Source organism: Aythya fuligula, chromosome 15, assembly GCF_009819795.1.
Source record: "Aythya fuligula isolate bAytFul2 chromosome 15, bAytFul2.pri, whole genome shotgun sequence".
Classification (NCBI taxonomy): domain Eukaryota; kingdom Metazoa; phylum Chordata; class Aves; order Anseriformes; family Anatidae; genus Aythya; species Aythya fuligula.
In genome coordinates, this window is record NC_045573.1 from 15,058,064 (window position 1) to 15,085,159 (window position 27,096).

The 27,096-nt window shown below is 37.5% G+C and overlaps 1 protein-coding gene across 3 annotated transcripts in view; it reads right to left on the reverse strand.

The window, feature by feature from the left end:
* Positions 1-27,096, reverse strand: part of RBFOX1 (RNA binding fox-1 homolog 1) — a 681,896-nt gene that overhangs the window by 627,553 nt on the left and 27,247 nt on the right. The window contains exon 1 of one of the 3 annotated variants that reach the window (XM_032197973.1): positions 8,291-8,312. The exons of the other annotated variants lie outside the window; for them this stretch is intronic. Within the exon in view, the coding sequence (XP_032053864.1) occupies positions 8,291-8,311 (21 nt within the window). The 5' untranslated portion in view covers position 8,312. Of the gene's footprint in view, positions 1-8,290; positions 8,313-27,096 lie in introns of those variants that run through there. 3 annotated transcript variants of the gene reach the window in all.

The following is a 27,096-nucleotide window of genomic DNA, read 5'->3' on the forward strand; positions in this document are numbered from 1 at the left end:
TGTAGCTAACCTTGTTGCCTTCAGGGCTATTAGTATCCTGTGTTGAGTTTGTAAATTGATTTTCCTAATTATTCACAAATGAATACATTTCTTACAAATGCTGTGTATAATTCAGAAATACTGTTAAAGGTTACGCTATAAGAGTGACAGATATATCAAGTGGCTTCACTGAAGAGTATGAAGATATGAGACAGCAAAAAGCATAACATATTTAATTTTAAGACCAAGAACATGACAGAAAAAAAAAAAAATTAAATACCTAAATAATTGCAGGTGTTTCAATTTAAGTTCTGTTTGCTTTTTTTTTTTTTATCTCTGCATCTTCCAATAGCCATATCATTGTGCTGATAATGCTTCCAGCCAAAGGCAACAGTTATGTCCAGTACAACGTCACAATATTTTATAAACCTGAATAATTTCCCATCACCAAGATCAAACCATGTGTCTCAAAATTCATATCTGTCCTCTTCTTACTTGATGGTGAGCTACATGAAAATGATTGGTGTCCACCTTCAAAGAGGTCAAGAGTTAGCTTGACAGCTACATGACATAATGCTGTTTTGCAAGTCTTTACCGTAACATATGATGTATCCCTATAAAGTCCTCCTGTCATTATAAACCACTCCTCTTCCACATCCTTTACTTACAGAATTAGGTGTGCAGATATACATACGTATATATTTATATGTGTGTGTGTTCTTTTGCAAATCCATTCCTTTCTTTTTCATGATAGTTGCGTTACCTCAGTAATGCTAGTTATCTGGAGGCACATTTATTATGATGTTAATGATACTGCCTGCATTTCAGGAGTCACAAGGCAATTGTTTTTCCTGTTGCATTTATTAGTGTGATAGCAAGAACTTCACAAAAAACTCCCCAACAATGTGAGCAAAACAAGCCTCTGAGAAAACACAAGAAAGATGATTTAGTTTCATCAGTGAAGAACTGCTTTGTAGGAGCCCCTGTAGAACTTCCCACTTCATGAGTCACAGAGCAGTCACAGGAACTTGTCAGAGCATTTCAACTTCTACAGACATCAAAGGACAACAGTCTGAAGACACATTAAATGCACTGCATCTTCTCTTCAAAAGCAATTCTGTTGTTACACCTATTGTCGTGGTTTAAGCCGGCTGGCAGCTAAACACCACGCAGCCGTTCGCTCACCCTCCCGCTCCTTCTCTGGGACGGGGGAGAGAAATGGAAAGTGAAGCCCGTGAGTTGAGATAAAGACAGTTTAATAAGACAGGATAATAATAATAATAATAATAATAATAATAATAATAATAATAATAATAATAATAATAATAATAATAATAATAATACAATGGTGATAATAGTACTACTAATAATAATATGTACAAACAAGTGATGCACAATGCAATTGCTCACCACCCGCTGACCGATGCCCAGCCTAACCCCGAGCAGTCCGGCCCCCTCCCCCGGCTAGTCACCCCTATATATTGTTTAGCATGACGTCAGATGCTATGGAATACCCCTTTGGCCACTTTGGGTCAGCTGTCCTGGGTCTGTCCCCTCCCAGCTCTTACTGCACCCCCAGCCTGCCCACTGGCAGGACAGAGCAAAAGGCTGAGATGTCCTTGGCTTGGTATAAGCACTGCTCTGCAACAATTAAAACATCGGGGTGTTACCAGCACTCTTCTCATCCCAAGCCAAAACACAGCATTCCACCAGCTACTAGGAAGAAAATTCTGTTCTAACTGAAACCAGGACACCTATACATCCATAATAAATTAGCTTTCTTATTCAACAGTGACAACAATGGACAGCCCGAAAGAAAAGGTGAGGAAAATTAACGTTAACCTCTGCCAAAATACTTATTAAATACACTTGCTTACCAATCCTTCCCTTGTTGCAAAGGCCATACAAAATAAGGAACAATACAGTCTATAATAAGGAATTTCTGCTACTTAGCAATAGTTTAGAAAGTACCCTTAACTCTTACTGCTCATTAAATGTTTAACACTACTAAATAAAGGAGAAAAATATATTATCTGTTAAACTTTTATCTACACAAAAACTACTGCTTAAAAGAACACCATAGAAGAATCAAATCCAAGGTCAAAAAGCTGACTCTGCAATTACCTGTTTAACTGCTGACCACCCCATTAAGACTGTCAATAAAAGTATTTAATAGTGTCAGCTGCGATGCTCTTTTTTCTGTGTAGTAACCATCTGCCTATTACCAGCTGGATAGAAACTGTCAACTCATTTCGTACCTGCAACTGAAGAGCTGTCATCTGGTAACAAATTTTTATTACTACCAAGAGTATATTTTAATTCAAGGGAATGACCTGGAAGTACAAAATTCCATATTCTGTAATCTCCCAAGCCATGCAGTTCTCCCTCTTAAATTGCTATTGAATATCTATATAGATTTATTTGCTATTCCTGTTTTAATATAATGCTATAAACAACTCCCTTTAGTGAAGAGGGTCATGGGAAGATTTACAGGTCTGTTTCACAGGTGAATTTATTTTACCCAATATATTCATTTAGATCTATTTTGCTCAGAACATTATTCTTAAAGACTTAGGAAATTCTTCAGCATCAGATAGAGGTCACACTAAGTGGTGCACTGATGACAAAGTGTCATGTATGACCACAATCAGAAGTTAAGTGCAGGATGTAAGTGCAAAATGAACCTCAAGGCACTAGCACAACTGCCTTTTGTTATTATTTTTAAAAATAAAAAAATAAAAATAAAATTAATGACAAGGAGATAGATGCTGCTCAGATGTGTTTCTTTGCCACCTGGACAGCTGAGGAAAAGGACTGGATATATTGAGACAAAGCAGTATCACTCACCAAAATGTACTATCTGAGAAAGTACTAGGCACCCTGTAATAACAACGGAGATCACAATGTCATTAATGTGAACAATATATGAATTTTCATAGATATGTGTAGTATATAGCATGTTACTGAATACAAAGTACATTCATCCTAGTTCAGGGCATCATGGTCAAGGACACTAGCTTTCCCGTGCCTTATGTTTTTATACATATCAAGCCCCGATTTGCTTTTCCTGTAAAGCATGATGTCTCATGTATACGTGCATGGCTCTGTCATAGGTCTTATTAAATAACCAGAATTCCCAGTTTATTTAACCCATCTGAAATCCCTCTGCACCAGCTATGAATTAGTAAAGTGACTTATCTAAAGCGTTTCTTCTGAATATTTGGCCTCTAGTTATACAGTTATATACAAAATGTCTAATAATGCAATTCATCTTCCCAAATACAAAGAAGCACATAACTGATTAGCTTTCAACATTATAAAATCAAATTATATGATGCTCCAAGTTCTTAAAACAAGTTGTAAAAAGAGAATGCTAATTCTGGCAACGTATCAATGCTATTAAACTACCATTTCTTTAGAATTCAGAAGGGAGACAAAAATAATCTAACTGACCTATATGAAAAATGCACTTAATTTTCTGTGGTGCTGAGAACAACGTTAAACTGATTTTAAATACCCAGATAGCTAAACAAGATTTAAATAAATAAATAAATTTTACAACCGAGGCAGGGATAATGAGAAAACACAGAAACATCAAACTTGAAAAATACCCTTATTCTGTGGTTAAGTGGAGGCACTAATTGAAAGAGTGGATGAAATCATTGACTAGCAGACAGTTTCAAGAATGTCAAAAAATGAAAAAGAACTCTTTAGACAACCACAAACATCACTTTAATGAAGAGAGATCCATGATTCCTCAGCTTCTCATGACTTTCAAAAGAGATACTAGTATGCCACGATCTGTTCTGAGAAAACAGAAATTTTCTTGAGGAACATGGGTAGGCAGCAAGTAGGTAAGACAGAACACAAGGAGGCTGCCAAAACTTCTAGGGAGGGAAAAAAAAGCCTCGCTGCAAGATGAATTACAAAACTTGAGCAGAATAAAGCAGTATTCAGGAGTAAAACAGGTTTTTATTCGAGAATGGTTACCTGAATCTTAATCAACTAAATCCACCAACAGAGGCAATGCATACTGCGATGCAGTTCTGTTCAGACTGCAAAATTAGTATTTTGAGCGAAAGATTGTCTATTCAACTTGAATATAAAAGCCTTAGTAACTAGATCTTTTTAATCCTTTTAATGGCTGATCACCTACCAAGGTTGTTTAACCTTCTTTACTTCTCTTCAGTAATGGCAGAAGGACATGAAATGTCCTATTTCATATATATATATATATATAAAACTTTCCTATTTATATATAAATATGTATTTTTATGTATGGGAAATATATAAGTTAAACAATACATAAGATAATTTGGTTATTAAAGAACTTAGAAAAAAGTAGCTAAACACAACAAAAGAGAAGTCAAATTGAACAATGTAGAGATCTCTGCTCTATTTTGAGGAATTTATTTTTGTTAGCTTATTTAATAAGAATGATCGAGAAACATTTTGGGAAGAGATGTCTTGTTAAAGAATCAACATCCCCAGCCCTTTTACTCATCTGCAAGGGTAACAGTGTTAATATCTCAGGAGCTCTCCCCAGCGATATGTCAGAATTGATATTCCTGACGTTCGTGAATTTATACAGAACAAATGTATAAAAAGAAATGCTTACAACAGCCAGTCAAATAAAACAGAAGCCTTTCTATAGTTGGTAAATGCATTCAGTAGTACATTTATTTTTTCAGATGGATTTTCAGATGGATAGAAGAAAGCCACTGAAGAAGATTTTTTAAACAGATAATCACAGAATCACTTTATCTTGAAATTACATAGATGTAAATGCAAATTGTTCACTGTCCTTAGACAAACATAAAGTGACAAAGTGGCTCTTAGAGCCAAAAGATACCATAACTGTTAAGAGGTACTTTGTTACACAGGCTGTAACCCTTATTACTTCTCAAAACCAACTTGAAAAAAAGCTATAGACATTTTTATCCATTAAATGAAAAAGCTATATAACAGTACAGTTCCTATGCTGTAATCAATAGGTTACTTGTTCAATAGAGGGCATACATTACTTTTACTACAAGACAGATCCACTGGAAGTTAAGTTTTGCCTCTGTCATCAGATAGCTCTTCCTTATCCAAGGTTTTGTTAGTCTCTCCTTCCACGTAGTAATGAGACTGGGACTTTTCGATGACTAAAGGGAGACTTCATTTTTTCAGAAAAATGACTGTCTGTCACCTGACATAAAACAGTAGTTCAGGGTAAAGCAATGATATGAAAGTTGCAATAGGAAAAAAAAATGCAATGGGAAGAAAAAGTATTTAAGTATTGCCCACGTTTCTTTAAGGAGTAAACCATCTCTGTTTCCTGACAGACTAGGAAAGTTCTGCAGGTAGACAGAAAAAGGTTTAGAAAAAACAAGTGCAGCTATCTAAAAAGGGCCTAGAAACTAGGTGGTAGTGGCAGTTTAGACATAAAGATCAGTTTTAAGCTAGATGAAAGTAAGAAAAAGACTTTCACTTCCAACGCCACCTCCCATTCCTTTCCCACTTCTCCCCCTCTTTCCAGAGGGAATACATGTGGCTGAGCCCTTCAACATCAGACAATCTGGATGGATTTTTTTTTGTGTGTTTGAGTATAGAATCTGGTTTTGACGCACAGGATCTTTGAAACACTGACATGAGTATAAAAGGTATCTCCAAGACCATGTATTGACATAACTGAGGCTAAACAAACAAACAAACAAGTAAATAAATAAATAAAATAAAATGAATAACACCCTCCATGGACTGGAAAAGCTGGAAATGAGGAGACATTTCTTCTCAGAAAGAGCAGTTAGGCACTGGAGCAGGTTGCCCAGGGAGGTGGCGGAGTCACCATCCCTGGGGGTGTTTAAGGAAAGGTTGGATGTGGTGCTTAGTGGGTGATATTGGTGGTAGGGGGACAGTTGGACCAGAAGATCTTGGAGGTCTTCTACAACTTTAATGATTCTGTGTTTCTATGATTCTATGACTGAGGAATTGACTTCAGTCAGTAGCCTTAAAGCACACAGAAAGGAACCACAAGAGCAAAAAGTCAAAGCAGTAGCATTACAAGCACAATCATAGGCAGACCACAGTCTATCAACTGAGCAAGACTCTGAGCTGTGCCTTACCTCGAAGCACCCAAGCAGGACAAAGTAGGGAAGCAGAAGGCAGCACAGTATTGTTTCTCTCATCTGGAAGAACAGAAGAATAATACTGCGCAGATTCATTAGAGAACTGCTGGCTCCCTGCCTTGAGCAGAGCTCCCTAAGTTTTTCTGGATGCACACATATTAGAACTCTGCCAGCGCTTAGAATTAAAAAGATGTACAGCAGTATGAAATTTGTGTGAGTTCTTGAATAAATTTAATTAGAAGTCAGGGCTGCTGCAGATTCAAGGAGCCTGCAACATTATTAGGCTTAAATTTTTAAAAAATCAACAACTTACACTACAAAAAGCAAAACATGTAACAAATTAACAGAGAAGTGCCTAGAGATTGAACCGGCTTGTGACAGTTCTGTTTTATTCACAACATACTGAAAGAGTATGTTCACAACAAACAGCACCAGTTTCTTGAAATCAATGCAGCGTTACTCAATTCAAGTTACACTAGATACTTTCTGATTATTTGGCAGCAGAAAGCGGTAATACCTACATTTATTACAATTCCTCCAAATAGCAAGCTCAGATGGACTACAGAATGGGGAAAAGATGTGTACAGAAAAAGTGAAAGAAGAACTGTGGTTAGAAAATAGATATATTTGAGTGCATCAACTGAAAAACAGCTGTTCAGTTACTCTGGAATATATGATCATTCTAGTGGTTGCCTAAGATTAATGAAGGTCTCTGCTACACAGGGAAAGATGTGTCTGGCAATCTACGCAAACATTATAGTCTTCCTTTTCTTCAAGTTCTTTTACCACTGTAGCAATTTTTGACCTTTCAATCCTGCCTGTTTCAGAATAGCCCGAAGAGTTAAAGTCCTTTTGACATGTCAGGAATGACATGGTTCAAAAGTGCAGTGATGGCCCTCTCCTATTCAGCAGTGCTAAAACATCCCTGTTCAGTGACTGGTGTAATCAGAAGGACTTGCAAATCCTTTTTTGCAGTCACTCAGCATATTTAATGAAAAGCAGCATCTGTATCTACATCACCCCAAAGAACACTGGTTACCTTTCCTTTAGCTCTATTCCCAGCACTGCATCCTATCAGTTTACCATCATAACAGTTCAAAAAAAAATATTGTTGGAAGATACTGTTATTATTACTAATTTGCATTCATATTAGGAATTATTTCCTACAGGCAACTAACCAGCATCTGTAGCACTGCAGAGACATTCTCTTGAAAGGGCAGTAATCAAAAAGTAGAAATATAACATGCAGATTTATTAAAAATTTAGAGCAACTGTGAGTCTATGAGGAGCAACATTAGCAAATGGACATCCCTGCCAAGGGAGTTGCAATTTGCATCCATTCCTCAGAGGATACTACTATCCACAAAGCATCCCAATTCACTCTCAAGTGAATGCACATTGCTACTATACCGATTCTGTTAAATTATAGTATTACTAGTATTCTCTAACATCCCATCCTACCTAATCTCCCATTTTTATTTTTCATAAATTCAGGATGTTATGTCAGGGTTATGAAACACACCACCTAAATGGCAAAGAATATTGGGAAACCCAAACCCCCTAAAAATAAAGGGGCTTAAATAACATGCAACATGCTGTACAGATTATGTACGGTAGCATATTTTGAAAACAAAAATTCTAAGCTGAAAAACAGATGGCAAGTACACAGGAACCAAGTCACTGCCTGAATAGGAAGAAAAATCTCTCTGTTGGCCTGAAATAAACATATTAGATAAAAAGGGTTTTACTGCCACAAAATGTCTCACTCCAAGACCAAATGTAATACTATAAAAGCACACTGAATTAAGAGTAACTTACCAAATGAAGACATAAGAGAAAAAAAAAAAAAAAAACAATATTCCTGATGTATTATTTGACTCTGCCTAGGGAAGTCTACAAATCAAAGCATCATTTAGATTGGAAAAGACCTTCAAGATCATCAAATCTAGTCACTGAACTGACCTACCATATCCCATCACTAAGCCACATCCCTTAGTGCCACATCCATGTGTCTCTTCAATACCTCCAGGGATGGGGACTCCATCCCTTCCCTGGGCAACCTGTTCCAATGCCAGACCAGCCTTCCCATGAAAAAATTCTTCCTGATATCCAATCTAAACTTCCTCTGCTGTACCTTGAGACCATTTTCTATCACCTGTCACCTGAGAAAAGAGACTGACGCCCCCCTCACAGCAACCTACTTTCAGGCAGTGGTAGATCATGATGAGGTCTCCCCTGAGCCTCCTCTTCTTCAGACTAAACAGCCCCAGATCACTTAGCCACGCCCCATAAGTCTTGTTTTCCAATCGCTTCACCAGCTTCCTTGCTCTTCTCTGCACATGCTCAAGCAACTCCATTTCCTTCTCTTGGCAAGGGGCCTCAAACTGAACACGATATTTAAGAAGCGGTCTCACCAGTGCTGCATACAAGGGGACAGCCACTCCTCTGGTCCTGCTGGCCACGCTATTTCTGGCAGGCCTTGATGCCATTGGCCTTCTTGGTCACCTGGGCACTCCGCTGGCTCACATTCAGCCAGCTGTCTACCAGCACCCCCAGATCCCCTTCTGCCAGGCAGCTTTCCAGCTGCTCTTTCCCCAGCCTGTACCCACTGTGTGGGGTTGTGACCCAACCGCAGCACCCAGCATTTGCCCTTGTTGAATGTGATGTGACTGGCCTAAGCCCATTGAGCCAGGCTGTCCACCTCTGCAAAGCCTTCCTATCCTCAAGCAGACCAACGGTCCTGCCTAACTTGGTATCATTTATAAAATTTACTGAGGGTGCACTCGATCTCATCATCCAGATCACTGATAAAAATGTGAAACAAAACTGGCCCCAGTACTGAGCCCTGGGAAACGCCACTGGTGACTGGCCACCAACGGAACTAACTCCTCTGGCCAGGATTTCTTCAGCCAGCAGCCAGCCAGTTCTTCACCAAGCAAACCCCACACCTGTCCAAGCCAGGAGCAGCCAGTTTCTCCAGGAGAATACTATGGGTAATTATATTTTATATAATTTTAATATTTCTAAACAGGGGATTCTGAGAGACGGTTCATTGCGAATGATGTTTTGTTTCATACCAGATGATCCAGAGCTGCACAGGCAGCCAGCTTGTGCTTCATGGCTCTTTTCCAATTCACACACTTTTTTCTCCCTTGGTTGATAGATGAGACTTATGACTAGACTTTTAGTTTAGCATTAGCAGTTAAAGAGTTAGTTCACTTTTTGTGGTGTGGTTGTTAAATGAAAACTGTTGTCTTCTTATAGACATTATTAAGAGATGCAAGCAAACAGTGATGTATTACTTTTGTTTGAAGTGAGCTACAATACAAGCCACACATTCCAGTTCTTACTCTTAAAAAGCTAGTATTGACTGCATGCAGTAAAAATCCTTTCAGTATCTGAATGTCTTCTCTCTCTCTCTTTTTTTTCTTTTTCTAGTTTTACTGTCTTGATAACCTTCCTTCTGTTGTTTCTGACTGGAACTCAGTAATTCTCCATAGTATCTTGAACCACTGCTTTGTTGTTGATTGCTCATTGTTTACTCTATTTCTGAACTGCATGTCTTCCCATTGCAAAATCAATACAGTATTTGGATTCAAAATAAAAAGTGAGTGCAAATGGTGCTTTATTCTGTAGATAATAACACTACCATACTATTATTTATATGTCTTTATATAATAAGGAATTACAAACTCTGATAGCCAAGGCAAAACTGCAGTTTGATTCTCAGAAATAAACCTAAAAAGACAGAAATGAAAACCCCACTACTGACTTTACTATCCACAAAAATAAAAATAAAAAAAAATAAGAAAATAAAAATGGGATTTGTTGTGCATAAGGCAATTGGGCAAAAATACAACAAACCAGCTGGGCTGGCTGAGAAGGTAGATCGCTGCTTGGGTGCAGGAGCTGGGAAAGAGGAAAGAGAAGCTGCCTTTGACAACAGAAGTGAAAGAGGTTCCTTCAAGAGAAAGAGATGATAGTTTATTTTAGGAGAAAGAAAAATGGAAGCAATCAGGGAATGTCTTCACTGATAAACAGAAGCGTAATGCCTTTTGGTGCTTTTTTTTTTTTTTATTGTTTTGTTACTTAAATATACATTTCTAAATAAATCTTTTCTTGCTAATTCTGTCTAGTGATAAAGCTAAGTCCATGAGCTTCATTTAATGTGTCATTTAATTCCTCTGAATATGGCGTTCTTTAAAAGAATTATTTAAAAGAATTCTCCAAAGTTTGTTTGAAAAAGATGATGCATAGATCAGTTTGAGAGCTGGTATCACTGGAGTCAGAAGGGCAGACTGAGAGTTACCTATATGCATCAAAGCACTGTAACATGCCACAATGTAGGGAGCATACCGGAACTTCAAGAATCCCAGGGAAGTATGCAAAAACAGACTTATGTACAAGGGGAAAAGCAAACAAACAAACAAAAAATATAATGAAGTTCTTCATCTACACTATGATTCAATAGTTTCTTTTACACTCATAAATACTTATTTATGTGATAATATAGTTCTTTAGATTCCAAAAGAGTGGTGTTTTTTGTTTTTGTTTTTAACTATAGCTAAAAGTAGTACACAACAAAATTGAAGGGAAGTGATTTCTGATGTATAACGTAGAATCATTAAGGTTGGAAAACACCTCCAAGATCATCTGGTCCAACCATCACCCTACGTCACCCACTAAACCATGTCCCTAAGCACCATGTCCAACCTCTTCTTAAAACACCCCCAGGTATGGTAACTCCGCCGCCTCCCTGGGCAACCCGTTCCAATGCCTGACTGCTCTTTCTGAGAAGAAATGTCTCCTCATTTCCAACCTGAACCTCCCCTGGTGCAACTTGAGGCCATTCCCTCTAGTCCTATCACTAGTTACCTGAGAGAAGAGGCCGACCCCCAGCTCCCCACACCTTCCTTTCAGGTAGTTGCAGAGAGCAATGAGGTCTCCCCTGAGCCTCCTCTTCTCCAGACCAAACACCCCCAGTTCCCTCAGCCGCTCCTCACAGAACCTGTGCTCCATGCCCTTCACCAGCTTTGTAGCCCTTCTCTGGACACGTTCCAGGGCCTAGATCCAGAAAAGTAATTACTAAAACTCCAAAACTCTCCCAATGACTCAATTTTATATTTCAGTCTAACTACACCCATATATCTTTATGTATGCATGTAGGTATGTGTGTGCACATAAATGCTTATTTGTATTATACATACTTGTATAGAGATCTTGTAAAGTTTAGTTAGCAAGTAATGTGTCATAATAACCATATTATCAAACATCACAATTATCCAACCCCTAGTGGAGATTTGGTTTATCAGTGTCTTTTGTTACTGAAGTGAAGGTGAGCCTGCTGATACCACAGTTATTTGGGTTTATTCAAGAAACTGCATCTTTAATGCACTAATTGACTTTGTATTTTTCATATGCATCTCAAATTGCCGATTCAATGCTCAGAGAGTCAGTTTTGTAAGTCTCAGTGCTATGTTCTCATTTTGCTTCTAAATTAACTCTTTAACAGAGTCACACAATTAAATAATAGGATCTGCTTTCTTTACACAGCAGTATATTCCGCAATGGGTAAACTATTTGTCATTCTTACCATAAATATTCAATATGCTGATATATAATAACCGAGACTGTTCAAGTAGAGTATTTGTCTTGCAAAAATAAATAAATAAATAAAAGGTTGAAATACTGTCTCTTTGATACAAAATTTGTGGAAATATTCTAGAAGTAGTTAATTCAATGCAGACTGAGTCTTTAGGAGTAAAATAGTGTTAATAATTACAGGAAAAACTCGATATAGTTGTGTTTAAACAAATTCCATATGAATACATTTGACCATTTGCTATAACTGTCTTAGGGTAGGACATTGGCAGATATTGCATAATCATCTGCATATGACAGGTAATTTTAGCTGAATGTAAATGAAAAAACATGTTCCCGGACATCTGAAGGAAAAAGTAGTTTGCAATCTTACCAACTATCTGAAGTGCTATTTAGTATTCTAAATTCCATACAACCGATCACGTTACAAACACAATAAAGGAAAATACAGGTTTGGGGTGTTTTTTTTTTTTTTTTACTGTTTTCTATGTTTTTTGAAACATAAATTGTTCTTCCCAGAATCTTTTATTTATTTTAGTCCCTTACACTTTTAAAAGCAGCCACTTAGGAAAACAACTGACTCATAAAACACCCTTACTTTTCTACCCCTCTATAGTACAAGGGCTATTTATTTATATACCTTATTGTTCTGGCAAGTAAGATATTTGGAATACCTTTGAAAAGGTTTTATGAAACAAAAATATCCACAACCAGTAAAGATTGTCCTTGTAGAACACATGGCGAAGTTTTCCAATTTATACAGAAATTTGTGTAGTCATCTCCTATTTAACTATGTTGATTTACAATTCATTATTTAAACAGTGCACAAAAAAAGCGAAGTGCACTGCAACAAAGTGCTATCAGTACTGAAGGTCATTCTCTAAATAAACTGAAACAAATGTTTCCTAAAGCCGCCTTCTAAAAAAAAAAATATATATCAAACTACTTGAAGATCTAACAAAACAAATATCGTTACTGAAGACAATTGAATTTTCTAGTACTTATTCTAAATACATTATGGAATTAAAATTGACTGAAGAGATTTGATTTTCCTTAAATACATTGGAACAGCTGAGAGGGAATAGAAAATCTGGTAAGCAAGTTACTTAAAAAAAAAAAAAAAAAAAAAAAAAAAAAAAAAAAAAGGAAAGAAAGAAACGAGGGAACAACTCTTCAGAATTCAATTAACTGGAAGGACAGCATTTGTTGTTAGATGTGCTCAGGTCTGTACGATTTGACATACTGGAATGTGACAGCACCTTTAGCTGTGCAGCTGCCCCAAGGAACAACTGCTTGACTCACAAAATACCTCAAGTGGGAATGGACCAACTGAGGGCTCCTGTCCACCTGCCTGCTCAAAGCAAGGTTAACTTCTGGGCTGGAGCACAGTGCTCCAACACCTTGTTCAGCCAAGTTCTGCTGGTCTCCAAGAAGAACCACAAGCCTCTCCAGGCTGCTCCTGCACTCAACAGCCCAGCTGGGTTTCCCTGCTCTTTTGGTGCACAGCTCTGGGATTATAACCGTGCCCTTCCTCCCCCCTTTTGGTGGCTGAATACACTACTCATCCTAAACAGCGCTTGCAATCTTATTAAATGCATATTATATGGATACAAGTAAATCAATTACCTAACACAGTTTGATATTCAATTGTGATACCTATTGGTCTAAAATATTAGGGAATCACTATAGGCCTCAAAGCAATCCACTAAATAATGCAATGAGGAAGATCAACATTTGGACCTAGTTTTCATGCTAGATTTCTTTTCACAGTATCTTTTCTTGAACTTCATGGCACAATTCCTTCGTACTTCTGTGCTCTGAGTATTATTTTCAAATACACCACAAAGTCAGGAGCACTGAGACCCTCTTAAGGTTATGGACTTCTCTACAGCCCAAGTAAGATTATATCAGGTTTCCTCTTAAGAAAAACAGTTTTCTTTATAGGCTCACATTCACGAAGAGAGTATTAAATTGGTAAACACATTTAGCCTACCACAAAGTGTGCAATGCTGGCATAATTATCACAAACTCTTTTATAGTCTTAATAGAGCCCACATGCATCAACTAGTATTTCTGGCCTGAGAACATCTGAAATGCTGGATCATCCCTCATACATGAAATATCCCTATTACATGTATATACTCGCTATTTTTCATAGCGAGTATAAAAAAATTAAGTTCAGCATCACTGGAAGACTATATTGAAACAATCAGTGAAAAGGGAAGTAACTCCAAGCAACAGTTTTGATATTGCAATTTTCCCTTGGACAGTTTTACTGCAAAGAACTTCATTCCTTCTCCTAACAACTACCAGTTAGACCAACTGATATTACTACTGTCACCTATGAAAACTTGGCTGAGCCAGACAAAACTCCTAAAATATCCCTTGCAAACAACAGTATGTTCTCTTTCTAAATATGATGGAAACAAAAGGAATTTACCAATTTAAGAACTAAAAAAGATAAGACTCTGAGTCACACTCCATCAGTTCCTATCATGCCCACACCACTTAGATTTGCTATTAGATTTTGAGCAACAAGACAATCCAATCAGACAAATAATAGGAGAGTCAAACGTGAACTGTAAGATCCAACATCAATCCTTCCGTCACCATCACTACAACTCTCACATATGCAATCTCTACAAGTTCATTATTACTATTAATTATTACTTAGCAATACAGTACCATCAGCTGCTGCACTAGAGAGCATCTTGTCAAGTGTACCATTTACTGTTAATTTCTCACTTCTGTGTTGTGGTTTAACCCAGCTGACAGCCAAGCGCCACACAGCCCCTTCCTCTCTTCCTCCCTCCCACCTTCCCTTCCCTCCCCCCACCCAGGATGGGGGAGAGAATCAGAAAAAAAAATGAAAGCCCCTGGGTTGAGATAAATACAGCTTATTAGGACAGAAAAGAAAGGATAATAATAATGGTGATAATAGTATTACTACTAATAAAATGTACAAAACAAGTGATGCACAATACTCACCACCCGCTGACAGATGCCCAGCCTATCCCTGAGCAGCTGGCTCCCCCATCCCGGCCAGCCCCACTGTATTAATTGTCCAGCATGACGCCAGATGTATGGAATACCCTTTTGGCCACTTTGGGTCAGCTGTCCTGGGTCTGTCCCCTCCCAGCTCCTGCTGCACCCCCAGCCTGCCCACTGGCAGGACAGAGTGAGAAGCTGAAAAGTCCTTGGCTTGGTGTAAGCACTGCTCTGCAACAATTAAAACATCAGCATGTTATCAGCACTCTTCTCATCCTAATCCAAAACACAGCACTCTACCAGCTAGTAGGAGGAAAATTAACTCTATCCTAGCCGAAACCAGGACACGTGTCTACCAGTGCTTCAGAAGTTCAGATGTTTCTTCAGCACAAGAGATCACTCTTTGCGACAGAGCTGTGTGGCTGGAGGAAGGCAACGAGATGCCTACAGTGCACCACACTACGTTCAGTTCTGCCACTTTGGTATTTAGCAATTTATTTAGCATTGTTATTTATCACAACAAAAAGAGATAAAAGGACTTTCAATGGATTCCTTATTAAGCCTATAGCTAACACAAAACTAAACAGTATTTTCTCTCCTTCAAGTGATTTCCTCTTCTCTCTACCACACCTCCAACTAACTTAAGAACAGAAACAGAGGTATGTGAAAACTTGCCCCACATTGGCCTTGTATTTCACCCTGAAGTTTTAGAATAAGATTACAGACACTAGACAAAAGCCCCACTTTGTGTTGACCATGTTCTCTTCATAACAGTGAAACGTACAATGAAAGCTTACAATCTTTAGCTTTGTTTAGGCAAAACATTCTCCTGAATTTATATATATAAATAAAAGACAGCAACAGAGTGAGATTAAACCATGTCTTAATGGACAGCTTAGAATATTCTAAAGGACAGTGAGAAACAGTAAAAATAAAGATGATCCTGCGATGAATCCATGTTGAAAGCATCTGGAAATGTCCTTCCCAAGACGAGTGGAAAAATGAATAAAATAAAAACAGAATCACAAGGATCTGCACAAGCTATTTTGACCCAATATTATCCTTCTGCTCAAATAGACTCCAGATGTTTTAGAAGGAGCAATTAAATTTGTTGTAATGGGGAAATTTATTGCTAAAGGGGAAGTTCAAACTGTAACTACTCAGCACTGGCGATTTGTGACCAAGGAGTGACCCGGAACAGAGGACGAAAAGCCTGATAGCAGAACACATTAAGCTGGCCGGCAGCAGGAATGCCAGAGGCAGAATGACTCCATGTCAGAGAGTGAAGTTCCTCTTGCAGATAAGATAGGAAAGGCCACAGCAACGTCCTGAAGGGATCGAGGAATGCCGGTGCTCTGGGAGCACCTTGAGGCAGCAGAGCCAGTGCTGGGTGATGAACCCATTGCAGGGCTGACACTCACGGGGTCCGTGCTGGTGTCACTGAGTGTAAGGAATCGACTCATCCTGCACCTTTGTGGCCTCCTGGTCAAACTGCTTAGGGCAGTAGGGCTCTCTCCAGTGCATTGCTCTTTCAATCTCTTCATATTTAAGCACAAATGTGTATCTAATTCACCTCAAGGCATACAATAAAAATTCCCCAACACAATGCACAGTGTAATTGTTTTTCACTTGCAGATTTCTGAGAATACCCCATTTTTTTAATATATCAAAATTAAATGATGTGTAAGGTTTTAATAGCAACTCATAACTTCTTGATGTCGATGCTACTAATGTAACAAGCTTGAGATTCAGCGCCCTGCACAAGATCTGTTATTTTCAGCACTTAAAGGTTAGCTCCTGGATCTTAAAGCAATTTTTCTGTATCTATTCCTCTGATTCAGTAAAGTAGGTCAGTGTCGCCTCAATGCCTTCTTTTGATTCTACCATCTTGTCTTTTATTTAATTACTGTGTAGTGGAATGATTCTCACTGCTGTCAGTGCAGATTACCTCATACTAGGCTGTCTGCAGTAAAATGAACCAGAATTAGTATTTTCAGTGGAAACGGAGATAACAGAAATCCCCGTTTTACAAGTAGCATTCCCTTCCTCAGCAAACACAATTTTTCTGTGACTCTTATTTATATCAGGTTTGCATGTCAGTTATATTTGTTATGAAATACCATCTTTAAATGAAGTATTTTCCTAATACCGTTATGAATCGCTACAACACCATATCATTTTCCTTTACTACAGGAAATATATAACTATAAATAGCAAGAAAAAGCTGCTGGAAAAGTCATCTTTTTGCTCACTGAACTCAAACCATTTTTCTATTACAGTTACAGAATTCCAACTATATTAGATTGTTCCAAAACATTGCATCAATTCGTGTACATCTTCTGAAGACAAAGGACTATTTGTTGCTCAAGATCTACAATATATTAATGTAATTACAATTAATTTCATTGTAACATCATGACATTTGAACTGTGATACAACTCCTCTATTACTAGTACTATCACTAGTACTAGTACTAGTACTAGTACTTGAAATACAATGAAATGTACTCTAGTGGAAGCTTAAGTCTCTGTGCTTACTAAGCACCTAGTTACAGAGCTGTACGAAGATGTATGTCACCTGAGTACCAGTCATGCGGTGTAAGGTAACTGTAATCCAAGACTGATATTGAGGCAGTATTGCCACTCTACTTTTTGGAGATATCGCACAGCACCCACTGTACTGCCTCAACTCTTCTAAAGCCACCTCTGCCCCCATAAGCTTTTACAGCTCAGAAAACTTTCAGATTTCTTCACCTTGCTGCTTGTTCAGACAGAAAACAAGAAGACTTTCTCATAAGGCTCCTCTGCTCCTATTTGCCTCTCCCCTTCCCCACCTTACTTCTCCCCTTTGTCCTCATTCCCAGCTACCTATAGCACTATTGCTTTAAGTTTATCAAAATAGAACGAAGTGCTTTATAAATTGGTTCAACAACATAATGACACTGAACACCTTTGTGACCTTAGCCTTAAATATCTTTCTGAGAAATTTCTATCAACGTGTCTCATTAAAATATAAATGTGTTAAGGTTATCTTAACAAAATGCATTGTACTTGACATATAGAAAATGACTAAAATTGATGTCATGTTTTTCCAGAGCAGGGGTGCTTTAATTTGGAAATAAATTATTTAGGTAAGCTTATGAGAGTCCTGGAGATTGATAGAACAGGTACACACTACACTGACAATGCTTCCCTGTGGAGGTTTTACTCTAGTGTGTAGCCGAGCTCCACCACAACCGCTCTCTCACTCCCCCTCCTCAAAGGGGAGTCCACTGGGGGCTCCTCCACAGGCTGCAGCATGGAGATCTGCTCCATGGGGTACACCATGGGTTGCAGGGGGACAACCTGCTCCACCTGGGGCCTCTCCACAGACCACGCAGGAGCTTTAGCTCCAGCACCTGGAGCACCTCTCCCCCTCCTTCTTCACTGACCCTGGTGTATGCAAGGCTGTTTCTCACTCCTCTCACTCTCCCAGCTGCTGTATCCCACAGTTGTTTTTTTTTCTTCCTTTCTTAAACATGCTCTCACAAATGCGCAAACATCATCACTTATGGCTCTTGTCAGCAGCAGGGCCCTTATCTAGCATGGGGCAGCTTCTGAATTCTTCTCGCAAAAGCCAACCCTATGGCCCCCTGGTACCAAACCCTTGCCACATGAACCCACTACATTTCCACAGCTGAATTTGGTAAATTAAGCTGAAGGGCGAGAGCGCAGCTTGGCTCCTTGCCCCATTTTTATCCTGGCCTTTATCTGAGAATAACAGTGATGATAATTTGAAGAAAATACAAGGTACTTCTGTACGCAGGCATTTTTGAAATGGTGACCCAGAAAGCACAAGTTCTAATTTTACTTATTAAGTTATATTATACAACCATGAATATTAAAATATTTGGAAGTACTCAAAATTATTTGGAAAAATTGTATTCTTCCTAAGCAAAGCAGCATTTCTACTGTTGTGTTGGTTTTTGTTTTTTGTTTTTGCCATTGGAAACAAATAATTCTAAAAACAAAGACAGAAATGCATGAAACTCTAGGAGATCAAATTCATTTAATAAGGTATCATCTCATGGGAAACTGAGAATCAACTATGAAACAGTCTCCCTATTAATTTATATTATTTGACTAGATAATGTGATGTTCAAATCTGGGACACAATTTAAACTGGGACAAGTAATCATTATTTAACCTAGTTTCTATAAATTCACCTAAGACTTTGTTTTGTTTTGTTTTTTTCCTAACAGCAAATATACCTGACACAAAACATATTTTGAAAAATATAGTATTTTCTTCTTTGTATTATCAAGTACTACTGTGAAGGCTTTCATATGAAAAAAAAAATGAATTGGAAAGTAATATCTAGAAGGGGTTTTCAGGAGTGTATTATTATGCTTACATAGCCAGAGCCACAAGAAGACTTAGGTATTAAAAATTAAGAAGCACAAAAAGATAAGCTTTGCTAACAATACCTTGCTGGAAACAGAAGCCAATATTTAAAAGAAATTTGCGACTAACTAAAGAGTTTACAGAAAAAAAAAATCCTCTGCCAATGTGAGACAACAAGCTACAACAAAAAGGTGATGATAATAATCAGCATCATAATCAAAACCTGCTCCCACAGAGGTGAAAATTCTCACATGTGAAATTCTAATTCACCTGTTACTAAAGAGAACATGACCAGGATTTGGCCACAAATTTACTCATACAGTTTCACACGTAGGGTCGGAACCTCAGAATACAGGATAGGGTTGCCTAAATGCAAATGAGCAATTGACAATAGTGTGTAAACTGTACTAGGCTAGGTCCTGTTGTACAACAGCTACGTTGCACACATTGAACACTACATTGCCTTTTGGTAGACCTGAACGTTTTGGCAGCCTTTATGCAACCCCACTCACAGCAGGACCCTGCGCTTTCTCTCTCTTGGAACCCTAACCCTAATCACTACCCTAAGTCCACACTAACCCCACCTAAGTCTCCCTAATCAAACAAATAGAATAAAAATATTTGTTTAGCTGAACTGTTTTTTTCTTGACCAGTTTATTCTAAATCTAAACTGCTATGGGTTGTGCATATAGGGAAATCACTTTTAATTTTGCAGCAGGTCAGCACTGCATTTCTTTTGCATATATGAGCCTGGAAATAAGTCCTTGAGTCAGTATCATAAAACAAAGAACCAGAAGAAACCCATCTTTATCATACTCTCATATATCAGTTCAACATGTGTTTACAGTTTTTTCCCCTAAAATTACCACTTCTTAAACTTAATATTAGATTGAAAAAAGAAGAGAAAGATGTCACATTTACAATGAGGAAGTCACCATGTAAAATGATAGATAATGTTTTTTAAAACAAACGAATCCAGAGGAAATCTTTCAAATAGGGTGCTGGAGACAAGGACAATAAGGCACACTTTGAATCCAATTCATGATGAGAGAAATCAGTAAGACAGGCACACAAATACAATACTGTGCTATAGAAAACAATTTGACAAAGACACGGTTCCATATGTAGTTTAAAATAATCAGTAAAAATGTATTACGCATCTGATTAAGTGGCCCTGCAGGACCACTGCCCACATGGATGAAAAGAATTCAGCAAAACAATCAACCAGGGAGTCTCACCCAATACAGCGGAAAATGCTGGACACAAGGACACTTGCAAAGGAGACTCTCCTACCATACAGCAAGTATCTGCTTCCCCACAGGGGCATTGCCATATGCCAGGATCCCCAAAAAATCAATAGGGGGCATGTAGGGATTAATCTTGTTAAAATATTAACACGACAACTTTTTCCCATCTTATATTTCACAAGGTAATACAAGAAACCCCATATCTCTTTCAGTAGTTTTCTGCTGAAAGGATGAATTTCACCATAAATTTGTCTTCAAGAGTTCTCGCATAAATTTATCCAGTGGCAACTCAACTGCAATGTTATGTTAGTATAAACTTTCAATTTATAATAAAATATCCACTCAACTTCATACTTATCGTATGGCAAATACTGCTAAAAACAGTCTAAAAGTCTTAGATTTTATGATGCATTAGTATTAAAATTGAATGGAACCCCAAAAGATTTTAATTTCAGCACATTAAATTACAGTCTTACCCATCTAACCAGGATGCAATCATTTTCCTGTTTGTTTATTCATTTTGTACTTTTCAAAGGACATGGTTTCCACGAGCACATTTCAATGGGATGTGATGAGACTACGATATGCAGTTACTGCAGAATCACTTGTTTAGAAGACTGACATTTGTAGCGTACTCAGAACCAAGCAATATATGAGAATCAGAAACTAAGTGAATTCTGTAATTTGGTAATTTTTAAAAAATCCTCTACTAATTTTCTTTTTCTTTTTTTTTTTTTTTTTTAATAAAATACACAATTGCAGTAATCATATAATAAATTCTACAACATACATGTAGTAGAAGTATTTAAATGCACCAGCTCTCTCTCTGTAGTTTAATCTAAAAGAGAGCCTGTTAAATTATGAGCCACTCTGAAAATGCAACCTACAGTGAGTAGCAGGTATATTTCCCTTTTACAGCACAAGTTCTTTCAACATTTCTTTGAATTACTATTAGCAATTTATAGCATCTTGTATGATCTGTTTTCATTTTCACACGTTTACTTAGATTGACGGAGATCTATGTGATTTTCGTTCACCACTTTCCACCTGTTTACCATCATCATCAGAGAATGAGGCAGACCATGTAGTTAGTATCTGCTTATTCTGAAAAGATACACTTGAACAACAAATAGTCTTTCTTTAATCATTTTTGTTTTGAATGAGAAACATCTTTTTTATATGTGTGCATGCAGGAATTGTGATAACTACCTGAAGAAATGATAACAATAATGCAGTGCTACAAAGGAAATTATTACCCTAAATTATTAAAGAAAGGAACCATGTATTACTAGTTCTCTGTTATAAATAAGTTCTCTGACTTAATAAAATTAGAGATTTGAGAGAGAATTTCCAAAACAATGTTTCAATACTCACAAATATATAACCAGTTATGAACAATGAGATTTTGTTGAAAAAACATTTCATTTCATTTGTGGGCTTTGTGTTGTTTGTTTTATGTGTGTGTGCAGCTCAGATGCTTAAACAAATTCCCTATATTCCACTTAAATATAGGCTATAAACAGCATGACATTTCTTACAAAATAGAAAACTCAAAAACTTACACTATTATAATGTAAAAACTTCAGTATTTACAACACTGGTTTTGGTGGAGTGAATGAAAAACATTGGACCAATCTATTCCATACTCAATGAAGTTTTCTGTCAGCATGAAACCTCAAAAGCTCATCATCACAAACAATGAATAAAAGAGACACTGCTTTTTAATTTTAAATTAAAGATTCACTAAAGATGTCTCAAAACACTCTAAAACTTTATTGAGATACGGCTGTTGAGCTTCTGCAGAGCCTGGGCTCTGAGCTGAGTCCCAGCCTACTTCCTTATAACCCCTATTCCTGATTTACCTTTAATTAAAACCAACAAAAAAGCTAGGTCGTCACTTTTTACTGCTTTAGAGAATTTTTGTTTCTGCCTGCTTTTGCCTTTTTAAATTGTAGTGATTTCTAAGTCTTCCATGATCACAGCTCATATTCTTCATATTCTGTTTCTTTTTAAAATAATGTCTGGTCCTATCTCCGTCTCTAGCTGCATACAGAGCAAGAACTAACTTCCTAGGAAATGGAGACCAAATCCATAAAAATAAATAGTTTCATGAAAAAGGCTTTTTCAATCACAAAATGAATCAAACCTACTAGTCTGTAGGTTCTAATAATCTACACTTAAATTTGTATATATACCTATATAATAACCCTGATATAGTAAATAAACTGATTCTTTCCAATGTACTCTAGAAAGCAGCCATACTGATCAGCTTACTGATTTGCAAGCATTCTTCTAACAAGAAGCACTGTAACAGCTACTGTTTTGGAAGAAGCAAGTAAAAATTAGATGATTATTACAGCCGTTACTGAGGCTGCTTCACACAACACCTCAAATTCCCCCAATGCCTCACTGCGAATGTTGGCCAGGTGTTTGACACTTCAGTTTTACTTCTGGTGAGAAAAATGCTTACGTCTGTAAGAATCAGCAAACAACAGCAACAGACATCATCTACAATTGAAGATTTCATCCTTCCTTATTGCATCTTCCTACAATATGGTTTAATTTTGGATATATTTTTAAAAAATGAATAGGGAGAAAATATTTCTCACTATTAAAATTAGCTAAGACAGCATTTCTTCACTAAGAGTCAACATTTAAACAAACAAAAAAAAAAAAAAAAAAGAGGGGGAGTAGAAAAAAAAATTCCTTATGTGTATTACCTAATCTGCTTGAAATCTTTATGATTTTACTTTGGTTCCTATGACATATTATTTCTTTCTTTTTTTTTTTTTTTTCCTTCAAACTAGCTATGATTGCAGAGGAAAAATTACCAGTCACAGAGGTATTATAATCTCTCTGTAGAAGATGCACAATACTCAAATGCACACACTGGAGTAAATCATGTGGGGGCTGCACTTGGAAGCCATGCTTTCTTCTGCTTTTGTTTATCCAGATGTTTTATTAACGGCCATCATCCTTTAACTTGCTTCACACCCACATAACAGACAGAATGTTACTGCACCTTCTGCTGGCTTCCCTGCAGCCCCTGCATTTTTCCCCTCTCCTGAATTGCAGTTTCCCTTAAATCGTGGACCACATGTGCCACAGTGAGACACTTGACCTTTTACACGTTGTAGTGCACAGTTCTACAGAAAAAGAATAAACTGCTTATTTTACAGGCACAAAGCCTGTTTTAGTAGCAAGTGCAAGCAGACATGAACCTCTCCGTGGATTCAAACTGCCTAGATTGTTGCTTGAATGCAGTATGCAGACGAATGCAATCCATTTTGCTGGAAATGGAAATTAATTTAGCTAATTTACCTTAAAGTATTTTTTTATTTCTGAAAGATTGGTATGGATATAACACTTTCAGTTATGAAGCTTTGGTAGCTATAGCAATCACATGTTTCAATTTCAAAATGCACATTTTCAAATATGCATCATAAACCAACAAAAAAGAAAAAAAAAAAAAAACAACAACAAAAAACAACATAAGAACGTGGAGTCTTTCTGATGACATCGATGTGTATGTATTTGTTTGAAAGTCTGTGGGTGTGTGTGCCTGCATAAGAAATGTTATTCTTGGAAAGTATGTGACAAAGGACAAATAAGGACCCCATTTTTCTTGAAGAAAAAAATGTGACTGGTTTATTTCCTTACAGGCAGCTATCTCAAATTTATAAACCTCTAGAATCTTGAACATGTCTGAAAGCATCACAATGATAAACATTTTGTACTTGTCTCCATTATTCACTTTTCTCTTGCAAAGCTGCTCTTCAGTTTAAGGGTATCCTGCTTGATCCTCCAAAAAGGGCCTTTGACACTATCACAATTAACATGGATTTATCTAATTACTAGACAATATGGCATCACTGCACAATAATCCCTGACAAATTGATCATTATTAGGTGTTAACATCTACTTGGTTAACTAATTGCCTTTGGAGCAAAAGGGTTTGTGGGAAGAGAAACACTTTGTAAGGAAAAGTCACAGCTATTAACAGCCATAAGGTTTGGTTTGGGAAGTGCTATTGCTATTATAAATCCCCCAGACTATTACTAGTTGTGATTCTTGAGGAAGAAAGGCACCACAGCTTGGCAAACCTGGCTTTCTGTGTTAGGAATGCCTCATGTTAAAAATAATTATCTACCATTAAGAAAGAGCACGCTTCACCAATTAGCATGAAGAATGCATAGCATTGCATTTATACCATTTGATATGTGATAGCTTTCCTAAGGCTCTATGAGAAATAACCACATTATATACACTGCAGAGACTGGAAAAACAAGATTTAAGTACATTTTGCTATATGTAACTGATTAATATATTCATATAAATCTTTTGTGAGCTTTCAGTGTAGCCCATTTTAATGCCATGTACCCCATATGCGTGCACCTTCTACTGAAGGTCTTTCAGCAGTGCCATCAGGCTACTCGCACTCTATCAAGCATCACTCGCTTCTAGTGGAAAAACAAAAGGAACACTTGAGAATCTGGTCACAAGAACTGAACATGAGGCAATAAATGGGTACTAGGGCAAAGGCTGAACTTCCAAACTTCAGCTGGCATGCACAGGTTCAGCACATCTCACCCTGCCAAGGAGGTGCTTGCTGGAACTTCACATTCAGACAGCAGCTGCCCATACCTCTGAGGTTTTTCAGAATCCCCTGGATGCATGTGAATTTTAGCATGATTATCAAACATAAGATACTGATAAGAACTATACTTAAAGCACATTTTTTTTCCTGTAAGTATTCGTGTCTGCCTTAGCCACATCTATTCATTACTGATATACTTCTTGCCTCCATTCACAGCCTCATTATTCTTACACAGACACTACAGGTTTCAGTTTGCCCACCCATAGTTTCTCTATTCCTTTCAAATGAAAGAGCAATTTTGAAGAATGCCAGAACTACTGATCTGCCTTTCTTTTGGCGGTTTTCACATGTTCAAACTCCCCTGCTTGAAAAAGTACAAAGTCTGGCAATTTGATTCTTCTGCACTACCCTGAAAAAAGATAGCAACCTGAAGAAAGAACTAACACACAAGAAAGGAAAAAAAGAGAGATGGAATTCACATGTGTGGAAGGAGTATAGAAATAAATACAGACTACCAAGAAAAGAGATAAAAAGCATAGAAATATCCAGGTGGGCAAGAAGAGAGAGCAAGAGTTATTTTAGACATGAACAATACAAATGTGAGAAAGCTTTGAGAGAATAATACATACATTATAAAATAAAGAATAATATATAAAATATAGGATAATGTATGTATTTAGAAAGGATTTTATATATACGTGTACATATATATATAAACCCATAGAAGTTGGCCTTGTCAAAAAGGAGGCTGGAGGTGTCTGCATTACATTTTGCATCCAGGGTTATTATTGCTGTTGAGCTCCTCATTATTCCATGCAAGGGAAAGCAGTGACAGCATAAATTTATAGTGTTCTAAAGGTAGACAGCCACCAGAAGGACAATGTCTACATAAAAAACATTGAGGAAAATGAAATGTACTTAAAATATAACATATCTACTGTTTGTTGTGAGTTATACAGTTAAAGTCTTACTGTTTTGGTATCACATGAGCAGGATTACAATACCCAGTTACTATGTGTAGTCTTACAGAGGTGGATCTTTTGTTTTCCTCAGCAGTTCACTGTTTGCTCTCACCGCAGAGGTGAATCTGAGGATAGAGTGGGGTGTGCCAAACTAATTGGCTTTTCAGTGGAAGGGAGGAGGACACTGAGCTCTAATCCCTGGTGGAAGGGGAAGAGGGAAGAGAATTCACTAGCTGCAGAACTGCCCTGGCCAGAGGGCAGCCTGGCTCATGGCAGTGGGATTCAAGCTATCAGCTCAGAAACCCTACTGATATTTTAACAAGAGGTGTAGAACTGGGTCATGTGGCATCCAGGACATCTCCTGTTCCAAACTGACATGTTTTGAGAAGGACTACAACAGAAGAACTAACATTTGTCTTCTTTGGACCACTACTGGTCTTCTGATCAAATATTCTGCATCTGTTAAGATTTACAGGCGAAGGAAGATCCATTTTCACTATGTCTAGCATACATATGAGTCACCCAAAACATGAAGCATTAGTAAATACTCACTATGTTTGATTTAGAGCTAGAGATGACAACAAGCAATAGTAGAAAGGGAGTTATTGCACTCTGAAAAAGTGGCAAAGGAGGAGAATGGAAAGGAAAAATAAAAATTTTAATTAAAAAAAAAAACATCCCAGCCACGCGAATTGTTAGTGTCTCACTGTGCAAATGTGGCAAATCCCTCGTACAGGCACTGTGCCTGCAAAAATCCCTGCTAAGCCTGAAGGGAACAGAGAAGAGCTACTTGCCTAAAGCAGATGGAGACCACATCAGATGGGCATCTGCTGCCTGGCTGTGAAGTCAGCCTTACTTCTTCACTCTCTTAACACTCATGTAGCAAGACAGTGGCGAGATCCTGTCTGGAAAGCAGTGAGGAACCAGGACAACTAGTTAAATTATTTTGAGGCCTATTCACGCTAAATTGTTTGACTACTTTCTTTAATCTTCCACACCAAAAATGCTTACAACTATATAGTTAAAAGCTCCAACTTGTAGTGTAATGTATTGATTTTGCAGATGACTCTGCAAAGTGTAACTCTGAGTTAACAAATAATTTTGTCAATTTTTTAACATAAAAAGAATCTTTCAAGTACCCTGGAGATCCAGAGTGAATGGCAAGTTTTTAGACGGCCAAATGCATTTCTCAGTTGCTCGATATAATTAAACTTTGCATACTTGAAGCAA